The sequence below is a fragment of the Fistularia commersonii genome, chromosome 3 (genome assembly GCF_037954325.1).
Source record: "Fistularia commersonii isolate RoL2024-O1a breed Wild chromosome 3, RoL_Fcom_v1.0, whole genome shotgun sequence".
Classification (NCBI taxonomy): domain Eukaryota; kingdom Metazoa; phylum Chordata; class Actinopteri; order Syngnathiformes; family Fistulariidae; genus Fistularia; species Fistularia commersonii.
The window spans coordinates 10,842,380-10,858,527 of record NC_141286.1 but is presented as its reverse complement, the minus strand read 5'-3'; the positions used below and the strand labels follow the sequence as shown (position 1 = coordinate 10,858,527).

Genomic DNA, 16,148 nt, shown 5'->3' with positions numbered 1-16,148 from the left:
AAAAGGTGGAGCGAGCGCAGGTTTAGGGGAGGAGAACCTCCATTTCCTCCGGGTTCTCCCTCCCAGCAGGCAGGAGGTGAAAGGTTGGACGGAGGGGCTGCAGCTGTCGCCCCATCTCTGCTCCTGTGCGCTGTCATTTCTGTCTTGCCTTTTAGAAAGTGGCCCGGGCGCTGGAGGCCCCCCGCCCCCACGCCCACATCCAATCACAGTACACAGCAGGGCAGGCTGGCGGGCCTCGGTCGGCAGGGGGGAGGGGGTCCGGGTATAAATACGTAGGTTGGGCAGCAGGCTGAGTTGGGCAACCCCTACATTCGGTGGACAGGATCTGATCCCGGGATCTGTTACCTCCTTCTTTTCTCCTGAGCAGGTAAACCCCCGACTTCATGAGTTTATGAAAAATGATCAGCTACTACTTTAGACAAAAGATGTTCCATGTGAATATCGAGGGCAGGGGGTCATTTTCTGCTTCATGGTTTTTCCCTGATATGAGGGAGGGCTTGATATAGTTCTGCGGCCGGTTTGACCTTCTGGAGACCTTCTACCTGCCCAAGCTTCCAGAGCATTTGGTTCAAAACAGCGAGGTTTTGGTGGTTGGGGTTGGGGTTGGGGTTGGATCCCCCCCGAGGAGAAACCGATCCACCAAAGGCCTTGGAGAGGGGGTCGCAGGTCAGAAGGGGCTATTAATAACCTGCAGGGCGGGGGAACAGGTGGCTAGTCGACTGAAGGTATGCAGGCAGCTCAGCTGAGCACTGGGGGCGAGGGAGGGGGCATGAGGAGGTGTCTGCTCCTCACCAGAAGACTGGTGGACCAAGCACTGGAGAGGGTGGGAGGGACGGCAGAGGAGAAGCAGGGTAACCTTTAGACTAGCATGGAGCTGGGCTTCCAAAGATGAAGGACAATAAACCCCCCTTCTCTTATCTCAGGCGGAGTAACAAACGCAGCCATGGCGAAGAACTGCCACAACGACTACAAGATGAAGTTCACCTTGGACGACGAGTATCCCGATTTGTCCTTCCACAACAACCACATGGCCAAGGTAGGACCACCACTTCTCTGGGGAGGTGCAGCTTGTTCAGAAGCCTGACGGCAGGGAGTCTCCCGCTGCAGGTGCTGACCAAGGAGATCTACGGCAAGCTGAGGGGGAAGTCCACCCCCAGCGGCTTCACCCTGGATGACGTCATCCAGACTGGCGTGGACAACCCTGGTAAGGTGGAGAGCAGGACTCCAGTTCATCTCACATAAGAAGTACCTAGATGTAACCCCCCTCCAAACTCCCCAGGCCACCCCTTCATCATGACTGTGGGCTGCGTTGCTGGTGACGAGGAGTCCTACGAGTACTTCAAGGACCTGCTGGATCCCGTCATCTCCGACCGCCACGGTGGCTACAAGCCCACCGACAAGCACAAGACCGACCTGAACTTCGAGAACCTGAAGGTGAGGAATCCCGCCAATGTTTCTGCAAGTGCACGTCATCGGGCGCCCGCCCAATCATCTGCCATCATATGTGCTTCTCCTCAGGGTGGAGATGACCTGGACCCCAACTACGTTCTGTCCAGCCGTGTCCGCACCGGACGCAGCATCAAGGGCTTCACACTGCCCCCCCACAACAGCCGCGGAGAGCGCAGAGCCATTGAGAAGCTGTCCATTGAGGGTGAGCGTTGACCCCGCCACCCCAATTGTGACCCCTGACACGTGTGTGACACCCCCCCCCCCCCACCTTGTTCACCCCAGCCCTTGCCAGCCTGGAGGGTGAGTTCAAGGGGAAGTACTATCCACTGACTGGCATGACCGACGCCGAGCAGGAGCAGCTGATTGCTGATCACTTCCTGTTTGACAAGCCTGTGTCGCCACTACTGACCTGTGCTGGTATGGCCCGCGACTGGCCCGACGGCAGAGGCATCTGGTGAGATGGCGGACGGGAATAGAATACTTAGATGAAATTTTTTGAATGAGGGGAGGCCATGGTTAGCACCTCCTCCTCGCAGCAAGAAGGTCCCTGGTTGGATTCCCACAAGGGGCCTTTCTGTGTGCAGTCTCACCCTGTTTGCTTGGGGCTCATCAGAGTTCTCTGGGTTCCTTCCACAGTCCAAACACATGCAGGAAGTTCTTTGTAGACCCTACATTGATGTGGGTATGGTTTTCTCTTTATGTTGCTCTCTGATTGGTCCAGGGTGAGGCCTGCCTCTCACCCAATGACAGCTGGGATAGCCCCCCCCCCCCCCCCCCCCCCCCCCCCACACACACACACACACACACAATCCTGTCTGCAGGATTAGAAGTTCAGATATGAATGAATGAAAGGACCATGAAACCAGATGCAGTTGGACTACTTGATTACAGGAGGTCCTCAACTTAGCATTACCAATTCCATTCCTACAGTTTAACCTAACACAATTTTCTGAACTCACATACAGTACATAAGTACCTCCTGGCCTACGCTTACACGTTGGTCACATCATATTGTAGGACATTAAAACCCCAGACAGTAAAAATAAGAAATAAATGACAAAAGACTGATGGCTGGGAGGCATAATAAAGAGTAAAAGTTTGCAAAAAACACAATTGGAAGAAAGCAAATATAGCACAATCCAATATGGTGCATAACCATGGAATGTAAACAGACCCGCCTTCTTCGTAGTGTCGCGTGACCACGTATTCGTCCACTCTGCCAACTAGTTCCCTCGCATAATTTGTCTAAATTGTTGTCTGCCGAGCAGATTGAATGGATTGACCTTTTGTAGACCTCGACGAGAGCGTTAGTGTCACTTGTTTTACATTCTTTGTTAGTTTTGCTAATGGAGCTTGGTGTCCCCCTGCAGGCACAACGACAACAAGACATTCTTGGTCTGGGTGAACGAGGAGGATCACCTGCGTGTCATCTCCATGCAGAAGGGTGGCAACATGAAGGAGGTCTTCAGGCGCTTCTGTGTTGGCCTGCAGAAGGTGACTGCACCCTTTCCCCCTCACTCTTAACGCAACTAATCAAAGTCACGGATCGGTTCCTCATCTGACTTGCTTTCTTCCCTTTCCGCCTCAATAGATTGAGACAATTTTCAAGAAGCACAACCACGGCTTCATGTGGAACGAGCATCTGGGCTATATCCTGACCTGCCCCTCCAACCTGGGCACCGGCCTGCGCGGTGGCGTGCACGTCAAGCTGCCCAAGCTCAGCACACATGCCAAGTTTGATGAGATCTTGACCAGACTGCGTCTGCAGAAGCGTGGCACAGGTCAGTTACTGTGTCCCCCGAGGGGTAGTTAGAAGTACTGCAGGGGGTACTATGAATATTTACATTGTTAAAAAGTAACAGTATAATATTAACGTTTATATTTTTGCTTTGATTGGCAAAGTAAACCCCCTTTTATAGAAAGAGATTATGGGTTAAAGTTGAAAAACAGCTAAGGCTAACAATTAGAAAGCTAGCTCATCATCTGTATAGCTCACCGGTTAGCTCGACTGATATTAAGATCACTAGCTAAGCAAATCAAATTATGTAACAGGAGACGAAGAGCTAAATAAGTAAAAGACCAGTTGAACTAGTCTGTAAAAACACTGCAATGTATATGGCTGAAAATTGGTATTGCTTGTCAGTTTCCTAGCTAGACTGCAAAGCGTTTATAGCAATGATTGCGTACATTATCCTGCTCTTGCACAGACAAAACAAAGGAACAGAACGAGCTACAGAAGGTTATCAGTTCTTATCATAGGAGCAGGTAGTGCTGTGCACTATTAGATCAAGATTTACTCTGAAGTATTAGGGAAAGTAGTACTTATATGAATGTTCCATTGGATTATAGCATTTATTTACTGTGTTTTGGTCTTCTGAGAGTTTTCCTATCTGCTGTAACCCAGTGGGACAGTTAAGATAGAGCTCAGTTGACCTTCCACTTTTCTCCCACTCCAGGTGGTGTGGATACGGCCTCCGTGGGTGGAGTGTTCGACATCTCCAACGCTGACCGTCTGGGCTCCTCCGAGGTGTCCCAGGTCCAGCTGGTGGTTGACGGTGTCAAACTGATGGTGGAGATGGAGAAGAAGCTCGAGAAGGGAGAGTCCATCGATAACATGATGCCCGCCCAGAAGTAAAGGGAGAGACACGAGAATGAGTGACTGCGTATTTTTTTTTACAAAATACAAAAATGAAGGGGTAGACTTGTGAAGTGGCAGCTCTGCTGAGGACACTTCCTTTCTGCTCCGTTCATTCTTTACCTTCTTGGCTCCTCTCGCCTTCCCCTCCACCTTCTGTGTAACAAAACATCCTGGGATCGATCCATGCCTAGTCCGGTAGTGGCTACGCATGTGCACCGAAATGGAAGGAAACAAAAACAAACCCTGTGTATTTGGATGTAAAGTACAACTGGACAATTAAAACCATGCCCCATGTTTAAGAAACATTATCTCCTGTGTTCTTTTGTGGTGACGTCAGTGCTGGGTTTCTGCAGGGGTTAGCTTCAGTAGCCTAAGGCCAAAGAATCAGGTGCTATCTAATAGTGGGGGGGGCAGCACTGTTCTTTCACTCCCGCAGGACGGAGGTGCGAATAACTGTGACTTTCTGTGAGACTCAGTTTAATATTTTCAGACGATCGATCCTTCAGTATCGACCTAATAAGTTGAACCTACAGTTTTACAGTTTACAGGTACAGACAAGAGAGGCTATGAGATCAGGTGTAACACAGGCTCGCGAGGTCTGAACGGGGTCACATTTGCAAACAAACCACCAGTAATTCTATGATACATGTCTTTTAACATCTTTATTGTTGTCACGCATGGTTCCTGGGGAGACATGCAGGACTGCAGGTCCGTAATTTCTGTCCGTGGACCAGAGGCCCTCAGTGCTGCCCAATGGGGTCTGAAGAGCGAGTCCAGGCAGTCAACGGAGAAAACAAAAGATTAACTAGCCTAGGATGGCAGCTCGCCACATCCAGAAGCGGGAACACTGCTGCAGGGTCTCTACTAGTGACAGAACCCAAGGTATTGAAAGGGGGCAAAATCAAAGGGGACATCAGGGGTTAGGACCTTAGGAGTCGTCAGGGGACTGAACCTTACAGGTCATAAAAGGACTGAACCCAGGGCCTCCACAGAGGACAGAACCCATTGCTTCATCACGGGACAGGACCAAGACCTTTGATAGGGGACGAACAAGCTTTGTCAGGGGATGGAACAGAGGGCCACATCTGGGGACAGAACCCAGGGTCCTGTTTGGAGACAGTATTTGCAGGCCTGATGAGGCAACAGTGGGATTCAACCGCCCGCTCACTCCCTGTTACAATCGGACTGAGTGTGCTGGGATTTCTATGACTTCTGTGATCTGCCATCAGAGTCCGTGTCCAGCCCTGAATGTGGCATCCGGTGCCGCCTCTCTGCTTGAATGTCAACAATCTGATACCTACAGATGATAGACAAAAGACTGATCCGGCTTTAATGCTTAACTCATACTTTTACTTTTGATACTGCATGTACATATGACCGATGCTATTTGTGAACTGCCAACTGGTGCAGAGAACTTTGGTGCTAACAGCTAACAGGCTGCTGCCAGCTGAATGGACCTGGAGCAGGTTGAGTACCATCTGGAGCACCTGGATCAAAATTCCAGTCATTAAAAGGCTGAAAAGGGTGGCTTAAAACAATGGTCTAAACACCAGAGTTCCAGTGCCATGAAGTCTTCCCTGGGATAGACCTACAAGAGCCAGGTGACCTTGAGATGCTCACGCCCGGTTCATGGTTCAGGTCCCGGTTCTGGTTCCTGTGGCAGTGCCCAATTCTGCACCAAACTAGAGGCAGGCTGAAACCTCATGTGGCCTCTGAACCAAAGAGCAGAGAAGAACAGGAGAGTTGCGGGGTCCTCTGTGCTCTTTGACGGGCCAACCAAAGGGATCTTTTGGGTTTATGTTGAGTTAAAATGTTACATTTCAAATATTTATCCCATTTGGGCGGCGAGTGGACATTGGTTTAGACTGTTAAGTTACCACTGTCCCAAATTCCTTTATTTGTCCTCACATCCAAAAGTTCCTTAGCTTCAGGTCCCCCTCAGCCCAGTCTAGACCTTCACCTCACATCACGGAGAACAACAGACATAGCAGAGAGAACAGCAATGCTCTTCATCCTGATCTTTTGGTCCTAAATCCATTCGGGTCAAACCACAATCATGGAGGAACCCAGACCCTACAGTCTACATGGACGGACCTGATTTGAATCAACTACCTGATATTTTGCCTTTCAGAAACGGAGAGGAACCCCTGGACAAGGCCGAGTCGTGGGCTGAAACAAACTAGAAGTGAAACCCGGACATTTACAGGCAGGAAGTCCGAAGCACTACACTCAGTCTGATTCATGTCTCTGCATTTCTGCATGTCTCCCCCCTAGTGGCCGGAGGTCAGAACGCTTCCTGCACATGTGACATCCATTGGCCCCCACGGGAGTGACGACAGCTGTCTATCACCCGGCCGTTTTTAAAAAGCGTTAAAAGAAGAAAAATAAACTTGATACACAAAAAAATAAAACATTTCTTTAAATAGCAGCTCTTTAAGAAAGGAATGATGACAAATTTAATACAATAGGATGAACTAAAAAAAACTCTCCCACTCTCAGCATCACTAGCCTTCTTCTCTCGACATGGAAAATCAAAGTTTGACTGGATGAGCTGAAAATAAATGGAGGCTTTGTTTTCCTGCAGTTCGCGGGTCACCGACAGTCCCAGCGTCAAAGGGTGGTCAGCGATCTGCAGACGTGGTGGGGCCACGGGAGACGAAAGTCTTTGGCAGAGGCGAGGTATCGCTGACCAGGTGGGACAGGGTGGAGCTGCGAAGATGAAGAGGAGGCCGAGCCCTCCCCGTCGTCCTCCTCATCTCACCTTTTTCTTTCTCTTCAAATGACCCTTGGTCGTCGTGCCACCCCACCTCCAATCACCCTCAGAGCTCCAGCTCCTTGGACACTTTGGTGGCAATGTCTCTGAAGGCCAACGGCGCCCCCCACAGGCGCTTGAACCTCACGCCGCTACTCTGGCCCAGCTCGCTGGGCAGCTGGCACACCTCCGCCTCGAAGGCCACGCGGGTGCCGGCCGCTCCGTGGGTGCAGGACAGGAGGAAAGGTCCGGCCAGGTGGACCTGGCAGCCGCAGCCCTGCGCCGCCTCTCGCAACGCTAGGACCAGCTCGGCCGGGTCGCGAGGGCTGCGCACCCTCACATCCCAGCCACATCGGGGGGTCCGGGGCTCGGTCGCTTGCTGATGCCCAGATAGATGGCGACTGTAGAGGAGAGAGGGATGGAGATAGGAGGAGGGAGGAGGTGCCAGGTGAGGAGAGAATGGGGGGAGAAATTATAGAGTGTTCATGGGATGGCAAGAACAAAAGTGTGAGGGGACAGGAGGGGGGGTGTTTTGAAGTGGGATGAAGAGTAAGTGAACACAGTGGTGGTGACCATGTGAATGTTGGGGTAGAGGTGGAGGAGAGAAATAGGAACTGGCGTTAGATGTTATTACATATAGATGTTCAACATCTGTGTCACAAATGCTCCCTTCTTTACCGACGGCTGTATTACTACCTTTTCCTTGTTAATATCGTCTTAGAACTATAAAAGATGTGAGTCTCACAGATTATCTTCCTTTCCAAGAAAAATCATCTCTATGTTGGGTGTTTCATCCAGGGATTCTGATCAGGGTGAAGATGGGTGACCTGCTGGACCTTCCGGGGGGCATCAGGTCCACCAGGTCAGTAACATAAATACTATCATCCTTCCACTGACCCTGCCTTACACCTGCTCCCGTGTTAGCTTTAGCTCTTAGCACCCACTAGCGGGGTAAATGGAGGGTCCTGGACCCTCTGCTGAGTGTTACTGTAACCATGACAACCCGCCAACATTTTCTCTGAAAAAGGCCCAATTACAACTGAAACGTGGTTCAAGAACGGGAGGAGATGAAGGACACTGGAGCTCTACATGACACAAACAAAGATCAATTTCTCTTCTCAAAAACCACTGTCAGGCTTCTACCAGCGGTGGGGCGGCGTGCACCACGAGGAGCTCTGCATCTACAGCCACCATCACAGTCTGTCTTTCTTTACCTGCTGTTCTTCAGCTGAGACTCGGACCGGGCCGAGGCTGCTGAGGCCAGGAGGAAGAGCATGAGAGCTTTAGTCACACACAGTCCACACCTGAAGGAACGCAGTGTGTGCAGTTGCTCAGTATTGTGTGTATTGCATGTACTGTCATGGAGTGAGACCAGGGGTTGGGTGATTGTGGTGACAGCTGCTGGACAACTGGGAGGACAGATTAAAATATCTGATCACCATGAGGTGATTTTGTATGGAGCCATAAGGGTTACTCACGGTCTTGGATGCTAATTGGTATTGGTGTGATTTAATGGTCCACAAAACCTTCACCTGATTTATCTTTTTCTCACAGCTTATTTGATCTTCGGTGTCCTGAATGGCAGGGAAGCTATTTGGTTTACATTAAAAGATGTGGTAAATATACATTAACAAACAATTACAGTGATACCTTGACATAGGAGTGTAACAAAGCAAAAATCCGCTGAGCGACAGCCTGTATCTCAGAAGACTCCTACGTTGATGCACTCATAAGTCAACGTTCCTCTGTATATACATCAATAATAAGACGTCAGGACGTCTGACTGACTGACGATGAAGATGCTATGATAAACAGACCTTTGTACTCATACATATAGAAAACAGTGTGTATGTCTATGAAAACACTCTTCGACACCTGGTAACCCAGCTGGAAGCTGGATGTGTACTCACCTTGTGACCGGAGATCTGCTGATTCTCTCAGGTTCGTCTGTGACCCTCAAGAAGAACACAAAGGTATCCATTAGTAATCAATCAGCCGATCACATTTCTGCCCAGCCCCACCTCAGGTTTTAAAAGCACAAATCAACAGAGCAACAACCACGGCACAGAACACAAATAGCTTGTGGCCAAACCACATGTGGGTCGTCACCACAGTTCCCATGGTGGATGGAGGTGAAACCACCCAAAACAACAACAAAATAGATAAAGGGGAACAGATGGAAAAAAGTTGGATCCAGAAAGAAAAGGCCTGAGGTGTGAAAAGAAAACAAACATGGTGGCGGGAAAAACTCAACTCAAAACTGGAAATCTAACACTGGGAAATACAAACATTTATTTCCGACCTGATGAGGAGTGTCTGACACTAAATGCGGTGGGAGATATCATTTTCTCCAGCTGAAGTCACCTGGGTTTGTTTGTCCTAATTTGAGATTGACTAAACTGAACTCCAGAGTTGCCAACTTTAATTTACAGGGTTTTAACCATCTTATTCTGAAACGTCTTTGTGTATTTTCCATCTTCCTGTACAAACACAATGGAGGTTTCCCTCAATGTGTTTGTACAAATTTAACTTCACATCCTGTTTTTCCGAGCTGATGCAGTCAGGTATTGGGTTTTATCACAGTGTTGGAAGAAGCATGAGCAAGTCACCAATTGTTTTTGAACGCATGGAACCAGTAAGTGCAGTTCTCTGCTATAGCCACAGGGGGGCGCTGTCGCTAAATTCAGAGCTTAAAAACTGTAACTTGCCCCCCCCCCCCACACACAAATCTCCTTCCAGGAAACCATGAAATGTATTTACTGGAATTAAAAAGCAGCCTCCCGATGACACCAACTCTGATAGAGTGCATTGTGGTTGATCATAATTGGATTTAAATGACTTTTGGGGTAAAATACCAGCGATACGTGAGCCAAGGCACAGGGTCAACTGACAGAGAGCGCCTCGCGTTTTGGAGTAAACTATTGGAGAGAATCACGCTGCACATATATGGTGGGGAATTCCTAACAGGCTTCGAGGCCCATTGTTACCAGGACATCTGGCCTGCACCACCATTGTGTTGGCGAGAAAAACAAAAAAGGAGGGTGTAGAAATGTTCTGAGTCCTTTAATACGTCGACCTCCTGTGTTTGGGTAAACACATTGTGCATTGCTTGGCTCCTCCCTTACTACCTGCTACCCAAGCCTCGCTCCACATCTGGGAAATATCCACCCCGCGTTTGAGAACGGGGAGCGGGAAGCTAACACTGGGCGGAAGGCTGGAACTGCCCAGTGGGCCGCTCAATGGACGGAACTTCATGGCCTGGGGATGAAACCCGGAGGAGGGGCGGAGACAAAGAACTGATCTGATGGGAGAGATGGAGGGATGGGAGAGGAGGGAGAGAGACAGGGATGAACAGGAAGAGAGAGAGAGGAAGGGAGTGATAGGTGAAGACAAAGGAGGAAGAGGGAGGGTGTAGATGGGAGAGAGGCAGTGAGAGAGAGGGAGCGAAAGAGTGAAGAGGAAGAGAGAGTGGTGAAGGAATCAATATATATATATATATATATATATATATATATATATATATATATATATATATATCGAGAGAGAGAGAGAGAGAGGGATGATAGAGCAGAGAGAGAACCAGACAGGAGATGGGCTTAAAGTGAGAGGGATGAAGGAGAAGGTGCTGAGAAGGAGGGGGGATGGATCCAGAGGGGGGGGGGGGGGCAGCAATGACTGGACCATGTGTCTGGACCATGGTGGTTCCATAGCGGTCCCTCAGAGGTCACCCAGACAGAGGCCAAGGCTACTTAGAAGTGTCTACTGACGCCCAGGCGGCCAGCACAGCAAGAGCAATAATCTCCTGAGTTATACTTCAACAGGAGGCAGGGCCGATCCACCATAAAGATGTACTGATAAAGACGTGCATTCATGATCCAAGTCAACGGATACAACCACGTTATAATGCTGGACCTGTTTGGACATGAGCCGGCTAATGAGGCTCCTTCTCTTCAGCAAACAGGGGGTGTTAATCTCATGAGTCAGACAAGTACAGTGGGGTTTCAATAAACCGCAACCCCTCAGGGAAAACGTGGCTGTTTATTCCAAGACGAGGATCTGATTATGCAACTCATGATAGGAGAACCACCCTGGACTAACTGCTGGACATCACTATATGAAATAAACAGTCAATCGTGGACATTTGTAACATTATAGCTTGTGGTAGATCTCCAAATCAGAGAACTGCAGTGGATAAAACCTCTCACTAACAGTACCAAAAGGGGGAGGGCGCCCTAATGAACCCTGAGCTCAGAGTTTCATGTGATTTCCATTTTTTTTTCAAATAAGATGGACTTCATCTCGACATATATTGAAATGGACTGTCATTCTGTCCTCATGGACTGGAAGCTGTTTGCCAGGCGTTTTAGCATCTAACAGCTGGAATAAAACAACCTAGCTGTGCGTGAGCCTCCATCTGAACCACGTCACTTCATCTGGGAAAATTAAAAAAAAAGACACAAGAAGAACACAAACTCATGCAAATGGCCTGTTCAAGCAATCCGGTTTCCACAAAAGCCAGGCAGCTTTTCGATCCACTGGGCGCAGGTGAAAACCATAGCCCGCAGAGCAGCCTGACGATAAATGTTTGTACGGCTAAAGCCCGACCTGCGGCACAACTCAAAGGGTGGAGGTGTTGACAGGTTGCAGACAGGCAGGCAGACACAGACAGAAGCAGCCACCAAACATGGGAAAACACAAGGAAGACTTACTAACTGTTTTTGTCCCCTGCGGGAGGGTGCAGCCCGACATGGATTTGTTTGCGCTCTGACGTTTAGAAGGGTCAAGAGTGACCCTACAGGAGAGAGGAAGAAGAAAAGGAGTTGTGGAGAGGATGAGAGGAATGGAAAAAAAAAACACAAACAAAACAGCAGAGTTTCATAGACGTCCAGTGTAAGAGAGAGCGAGAGAGAGACCAAGTGAGGAGGACGATACAGCAGAAAGCACAAGAGGCAGAGAAGAACAAATAAAACTTTGATCTACTGTCATCCAGGAAAAGATGGGTAGAAGAGCGTCAGGTTACCGGCTGGGGAGAAGAAAAGTCTGAGGAAATCAAGTGAGCGGACAGAGACAAAACGGATGCGACGAGAAGCAACCAAGATGAACCGAAGACACGTCCGCCTCCTGCCCAGACCTGGGTCAAACAGGCTCCCCTGCAGGACAGCACCTCCGGCCGCAGACCCCGATCTGGGGGCCGAGGGGCCGGGTCTAGGGCCCGTGTCCGGTGAGGAGAGGCTGGAGTGGAGGGTTAGTGCCGGTTAGAGAGGACGTGTGAAGCAGCGAGAGCAGCAGGATGATCTGTGTGATCAGGTTTACAGCAGGGGAGCTGTTAATGTCTGGTTGCATACTATCTGCTAGCAATGAAGCATGTTAGCATAAGCGTTAACCCCCAGTCATTAAAGAACATTCAATAACCTCCAAAAGATCAGGAGTGTCTCTACCAGTGTTCTCAGTTTACCTGCAACACCTGCCTTTGAAATACAAATACAGTAACACCTTGACTTAGAGGAGTTGAATTGGTTCTGTGGCTGAGCTTGTAACTCAGTCTGCTTGTACATCAAATTAAATTTGCTATTAAAATGAAATGAAACAATTATCCATTCCAGACTCCAGTTTCATTGTGTGCTTTTAAATAAGAAAAGTGTACTTTAAAAATAACAAATAACATATAACTCTCTCCCAAAAAAATAGAGAGGGTAAAGAAATTAAGTGGTTTTATTACATTTTTAACCTTAGAGATGGGACAAAGACACTGCGGGAGGTTGGGGGAATTTTCATTTGGTGTGCTATCCTTAAATAAACTTTTGTAATGCTACAATGTGTATCTAAATGTAACATACACACTTTGCTATCCTTTATATCTGAACTCCATTTATGGACGGAGTGAAGGTGCTTCGCTTTTTAAACCAATAAAACAGTCTCCGACCAGCTTTGTACAACTCTTCCGACGCCTTGCCCGTTCATGTTCCTGCTATCTGTGGCGGCAAATCCCCAGAAATGTCTCCTGCCTTCTCACAACAACTACTCCATCTCTTCATGGATGAGTACACAACATGCACACCTCAGTTATATTTTTCAATGATGTCAATTGGGCTAGCTAGTTGTGGGTGGTGCATCCCACTATCCTTTAAGGCCAGTTTACAGACATATGTGGCCATGCTGGTGTCAAATGCTCATCCTGCTTGCTCCTAACTCAGATCTGGGCTCCAATCACAAAGCAAAAAACTCGCCTGAGCAACAGCTCGGATCTCAGAAAACTCCAAAATGGATGCACTTGTAAGTCAAGGTTCCACTGTAGATCCCTTCTGAGCTCCACCACTACCACCCTCCCCTCCCACTGGCTCCTCTTACCTGCGAGTCAACTTGGAGGTGAGTCTGCTCAGCAGGTTGGTGGTTGCCCGGGTTCTGGCATGGAGCAGGGGGCTGGCATCATGGGACGGTGTTGGGGAAGACGGGGGCGCGTGGGAGGGAGGTCTGCGATCCCTGATCTGGCCTCCATGGAAGGTACTCCTCACCGTGGATCCCCTGGAGAGACGGGCAGAGAGCGTGGAGGATGTGGAGGAGACCCCAGAGGCGCCGGCAATGCTGTGGGTGGAAGGGGAGGCGGGGGGTGGCCGGTGGGATAAGGTACTGGAGGAAGAACACAGAGAGCATGATAAGGATACTGCATGATGATGCAAAACCATCCAGAAAACAAGCTGGGAAATGTAGTCCCATGAATTCACTGCATTAAAGACTAACTCTGACTATGAAGCCATCTTCATTTGTAATCTAGTGAGTCAATCGTCCAGAGGGTTGTCATGACAACTCAAAAACACCCATTAGAATCAGTTAGGTATCAAATAAAATCTAAAATATCTTCATTATGCAGTGAAAATGATTGTTTGTCTAATTTCTACTGGGGCAACTCTACAATTTACAATGACAAAATTTAATATCTAGTCAAGTTCAGCCTGTGACTCAGTGCGGTGCTCTTTGAAAAGGGGACACAATTTTGCAGGATGGATTTCATTTCTTCTTGAGCAGGGCCGAGCACGGTTTGAGAATAAATATATGTATGCAGTATGTACATCCGTCACTGCAATAAACTAAATAAATATATCTGCAATAACCTCGATGATGCCATAGCCAGTGAAACACCACAGACTGAAAAGGGCCCTCATTAAGGAGCGTGTGTCTCACCAAATTCCTTTTTTCAACCAACACCTTTGTCACACACACACGGTGGCTGGTGGCCCGAGGCTGCTTTTCATAACGCTCTAGATAACACCCACACACAGCTCAAGTGGAGCAAAACCATTAGACAGGTTAAGTTGAAGCGCAGTCGCTCCACAACAGTCTTTTAGTGTCAATGAGAGCCTGCCAGCTACTGGGAAGGGGTGGGGGCAGGGGGAGGAGGGACACTGACTTGTCCAGTGTTTGGGAAGTAACTGGGGAGTCCAGGACATTGTGTGGTTTCCCTCCTACTGGGGAACCTCAAGGTTTTATTCCTAGGGAATCAAACAGATCCTGTCTACCCTCTTGAACGGGTTACATATTTTTCCTTTATTACGTGTGTGTGTGTGCGTGCCTTTGGCCCCATCAACCACACGCATGGCATCACATTGACAGAGGCTCAGAGGCAAATGCTGGCATAGTGCCCGTCCTCACTTCCACTTCCTGTCTCCTCCTCTTCATTGGCCTTTTTATTCTTCATCCTGTCATCTTTACATACATCCTCCAACAGCACTCGAGTCTAAAATTCAATATCCAGACGGCTGGCCTTCTTCACAACCTGGAGTGCTGGAACCAATCCCAGCTGACAGTTGGTGAGAGGCGGAGTTAACATGGGGCAGGGCGGATGTCAATCACAGGACCCCCCCCTTTGACCCCCTTGTTCACACCCACACTCTCTAGGGAGAAACTGGAGAGGATCCAGGCAGAAGAGCATGGAGACTCCACTTACAGAGAGCACACTCAACCGGTGGAATCACTGTGGACTTTCTGAAAACCCTCCCCAGCCCAGCAGTCCGTGTGTCTCCATACGGATGGAACGCTCTGCCGTACGTTTGAGGAAACAAAAGTAGGAAATTGAGAGAGTAACTTGGAGTGAGACTGAGAGGAGGTGGTGTCCGGCACTCTGAGGAGAACAAGCATCTGTCACAACAACAGGCGCCTCATGGATCCACTCATGCACAGGAAAAGCTTTTTGTTCCTTTAGCAGGAACGAGATGTTCACGAAACAAACATTCACTGAGGTCTGCGGCCATGAAGCTCAGGCTACTTCCTGCTTTTCAAAACAAACATTTCTGATTCCAGGAACGTCGTCAGTGACAATGGCACTCTCGGCACTCCGTCCGATTTTGGTCCCAGTTCTGAGCTGATGTGAGACGCAGTTACTTCTACATCTGAAACGGGACGCCGTTTTTCTCCCTCAGTGAAATTAATTTGGATTGACAAGCCTGCAGTGCTCAAGACAGAACGAGTGCCCTCTCTTTCTGGCACGGAGACCCAGCATGGCACCAGGAGGGAAGAGACTTCAGAGCTCTAGGCTGAAGTTATGATGCCAAACCCCATGACTCCAACTCAGTGGCTGCCGCTGAATTCCCATCTGTCTTGATTTCACTGCAAGTGGCAGGGAGATGTTGAGTTTGAACTTCCTATCCTTTAGATGAAGTGCAAAGAGTCTTAGACGACCCAGAGGTCCTACCATCATGAGGTGGGAGACAGTACTGGGTCTTCAGTGCTAGATGGAGACAAGTCGGACAGTAAGCAGAGGTCAAAGGCCATGCCTTCCACGTCTGAATAGTGATGTGGCGGGTGTCCCTGCACAGGACCGCTTCATGTTGCTCCAGAATCTGTGTGAGATTTGGGTAGATTCGGTGCGTCGCAGAAGCAACCCTGGCGGGGACCGATTCCACTGCCTGGCAGTAACACCCCAGTAGTTTCAGCTTTCGCGAAGAGAACAGTTGCCATTTCCAGCAGGAGGGACCAAAGTTCAGCTTTACGTGAAAGTTTGCCTCAGAGCCCGGAGGAGCACGATGATCGTGACGTTTCCCTTTTGGACTAGAAGGGTTTTGGGGGACGATTGCACAGCTGAAGACAGTCTGCTACAGAAAGTGAACGACTCAGGCATTTCCTGGATCTTGTCACAAATACATTAATCTCCTAACGACCGCTTCCAACACCCATTGTCCAGACACAATTCAACAATAATAATAATGATAAATAATGATTTATCCGTAATTAATCCCTGTGGGGAAATTTGTCCACTTTTTGAAATTAACCCATCATGGATTAACCATGAGCAGTCGGCTGCCGTCCACCAGTATC

The 16,148-nt window shown here is 48.9% G+C and overlaps 2 protein-coding genes across 8 annotated transcripts in view; one reads left to right on the top strand and one right to left on the bottom strand.

The window, feature by feature from the left end:
- The first annotated feature begins 296 nt into the window (after positions 1 to 296).
- ckmb (creatine kinase, muscle b) lies at positions 297 to 4,390 on the top strand. 2 transcript variants are annotated; one of them, XM_086177231.1, is made up of 9 exons: positions 297 to 367; positions 924 to 1,036; positions 1,108 to 1,204; positions 1,280 to 1,434; positions 1,519 to 1,651; positions 1,732 to 1,903; positions 2,820 to 2,943; positions 3,041 to 3,230; positions 3,906 to 4,390. In XM_086177231.1, exons 2-9 carry the CDS (start codon positions 944 to 946, stop codon positions 4,082 to 4,084), a joined length of 1,143 nt encoding a protein of 380 aa, XP_086033357.1. In that variant the 5' UTR covers positions 297 to 367; positions 924 to 943; the 3' UTR covers positions 4,085 to 4,390. The 2 variants fall into 2 exon arrangements, with proteins under 2 accessions (XP_086033357.1, XP_086033350.1); XM_086177224.1 differs by having other exon boundaries at positions 1,280 to 1,651.
- The window catches only part of mark4b (MAP/microtubule affinity-regulating kinase 4b), a 41,571-nt gene continuing 29,325 nt past the window's right edge, over positions 3,903 to 16,148 (bottom strand). For 2 of the 6 annotated variants that reach the window (XM_086177155.1, XM_086177174.1), the window contains exons 15-18: positions 13,188 to 13,466; positions 11,549 to 11,631; positions 8,750 to 8,786; positions 3,903 to 7,240 (exon numbers count right to left, since the gene is read on the bottom strand). In XM_086177155.1, the coding sequence (XP_086033281.1) occupies positions 6,907 to 7,240; positions 8,750 to 8,786; positions 11,549 to 11,631; positions 13,188 to 13,466 (733 nt within the window). In that variant the 3' untranslated portion in view covers positions 3,903 to 6,906. The other 4 variants (XM_086177190.1, XM_086177164.1, XM_086177198.1 and 1 more) reach the window with 4 other exon arrangements.

Excerpts from the sequence above, each read along its gene's own strand:
- ckmb (XM_086177224.1), top strand. The coding sequence starts at position 944 with ATGGCGAAGAACTGCCACAACGACTACAAGATGAAGTTCACCTTGGAC. Across the intron at positions 1,205-1,279 it reads GACTGGCGTGGACAACCCTG|GCCACCCCTTCATCATGACT; the intron begins GTAAGGTGGAGA and ends CAAACTCCCCAG. Across the intron at positions 2,944-3,040 it reads TCTGTGTTGGCCTGCAGAAG|ATTGAGACAATTTTCAAGAA; the intron begins GTGACTGCACCC and ends CCGCCTCAATAG.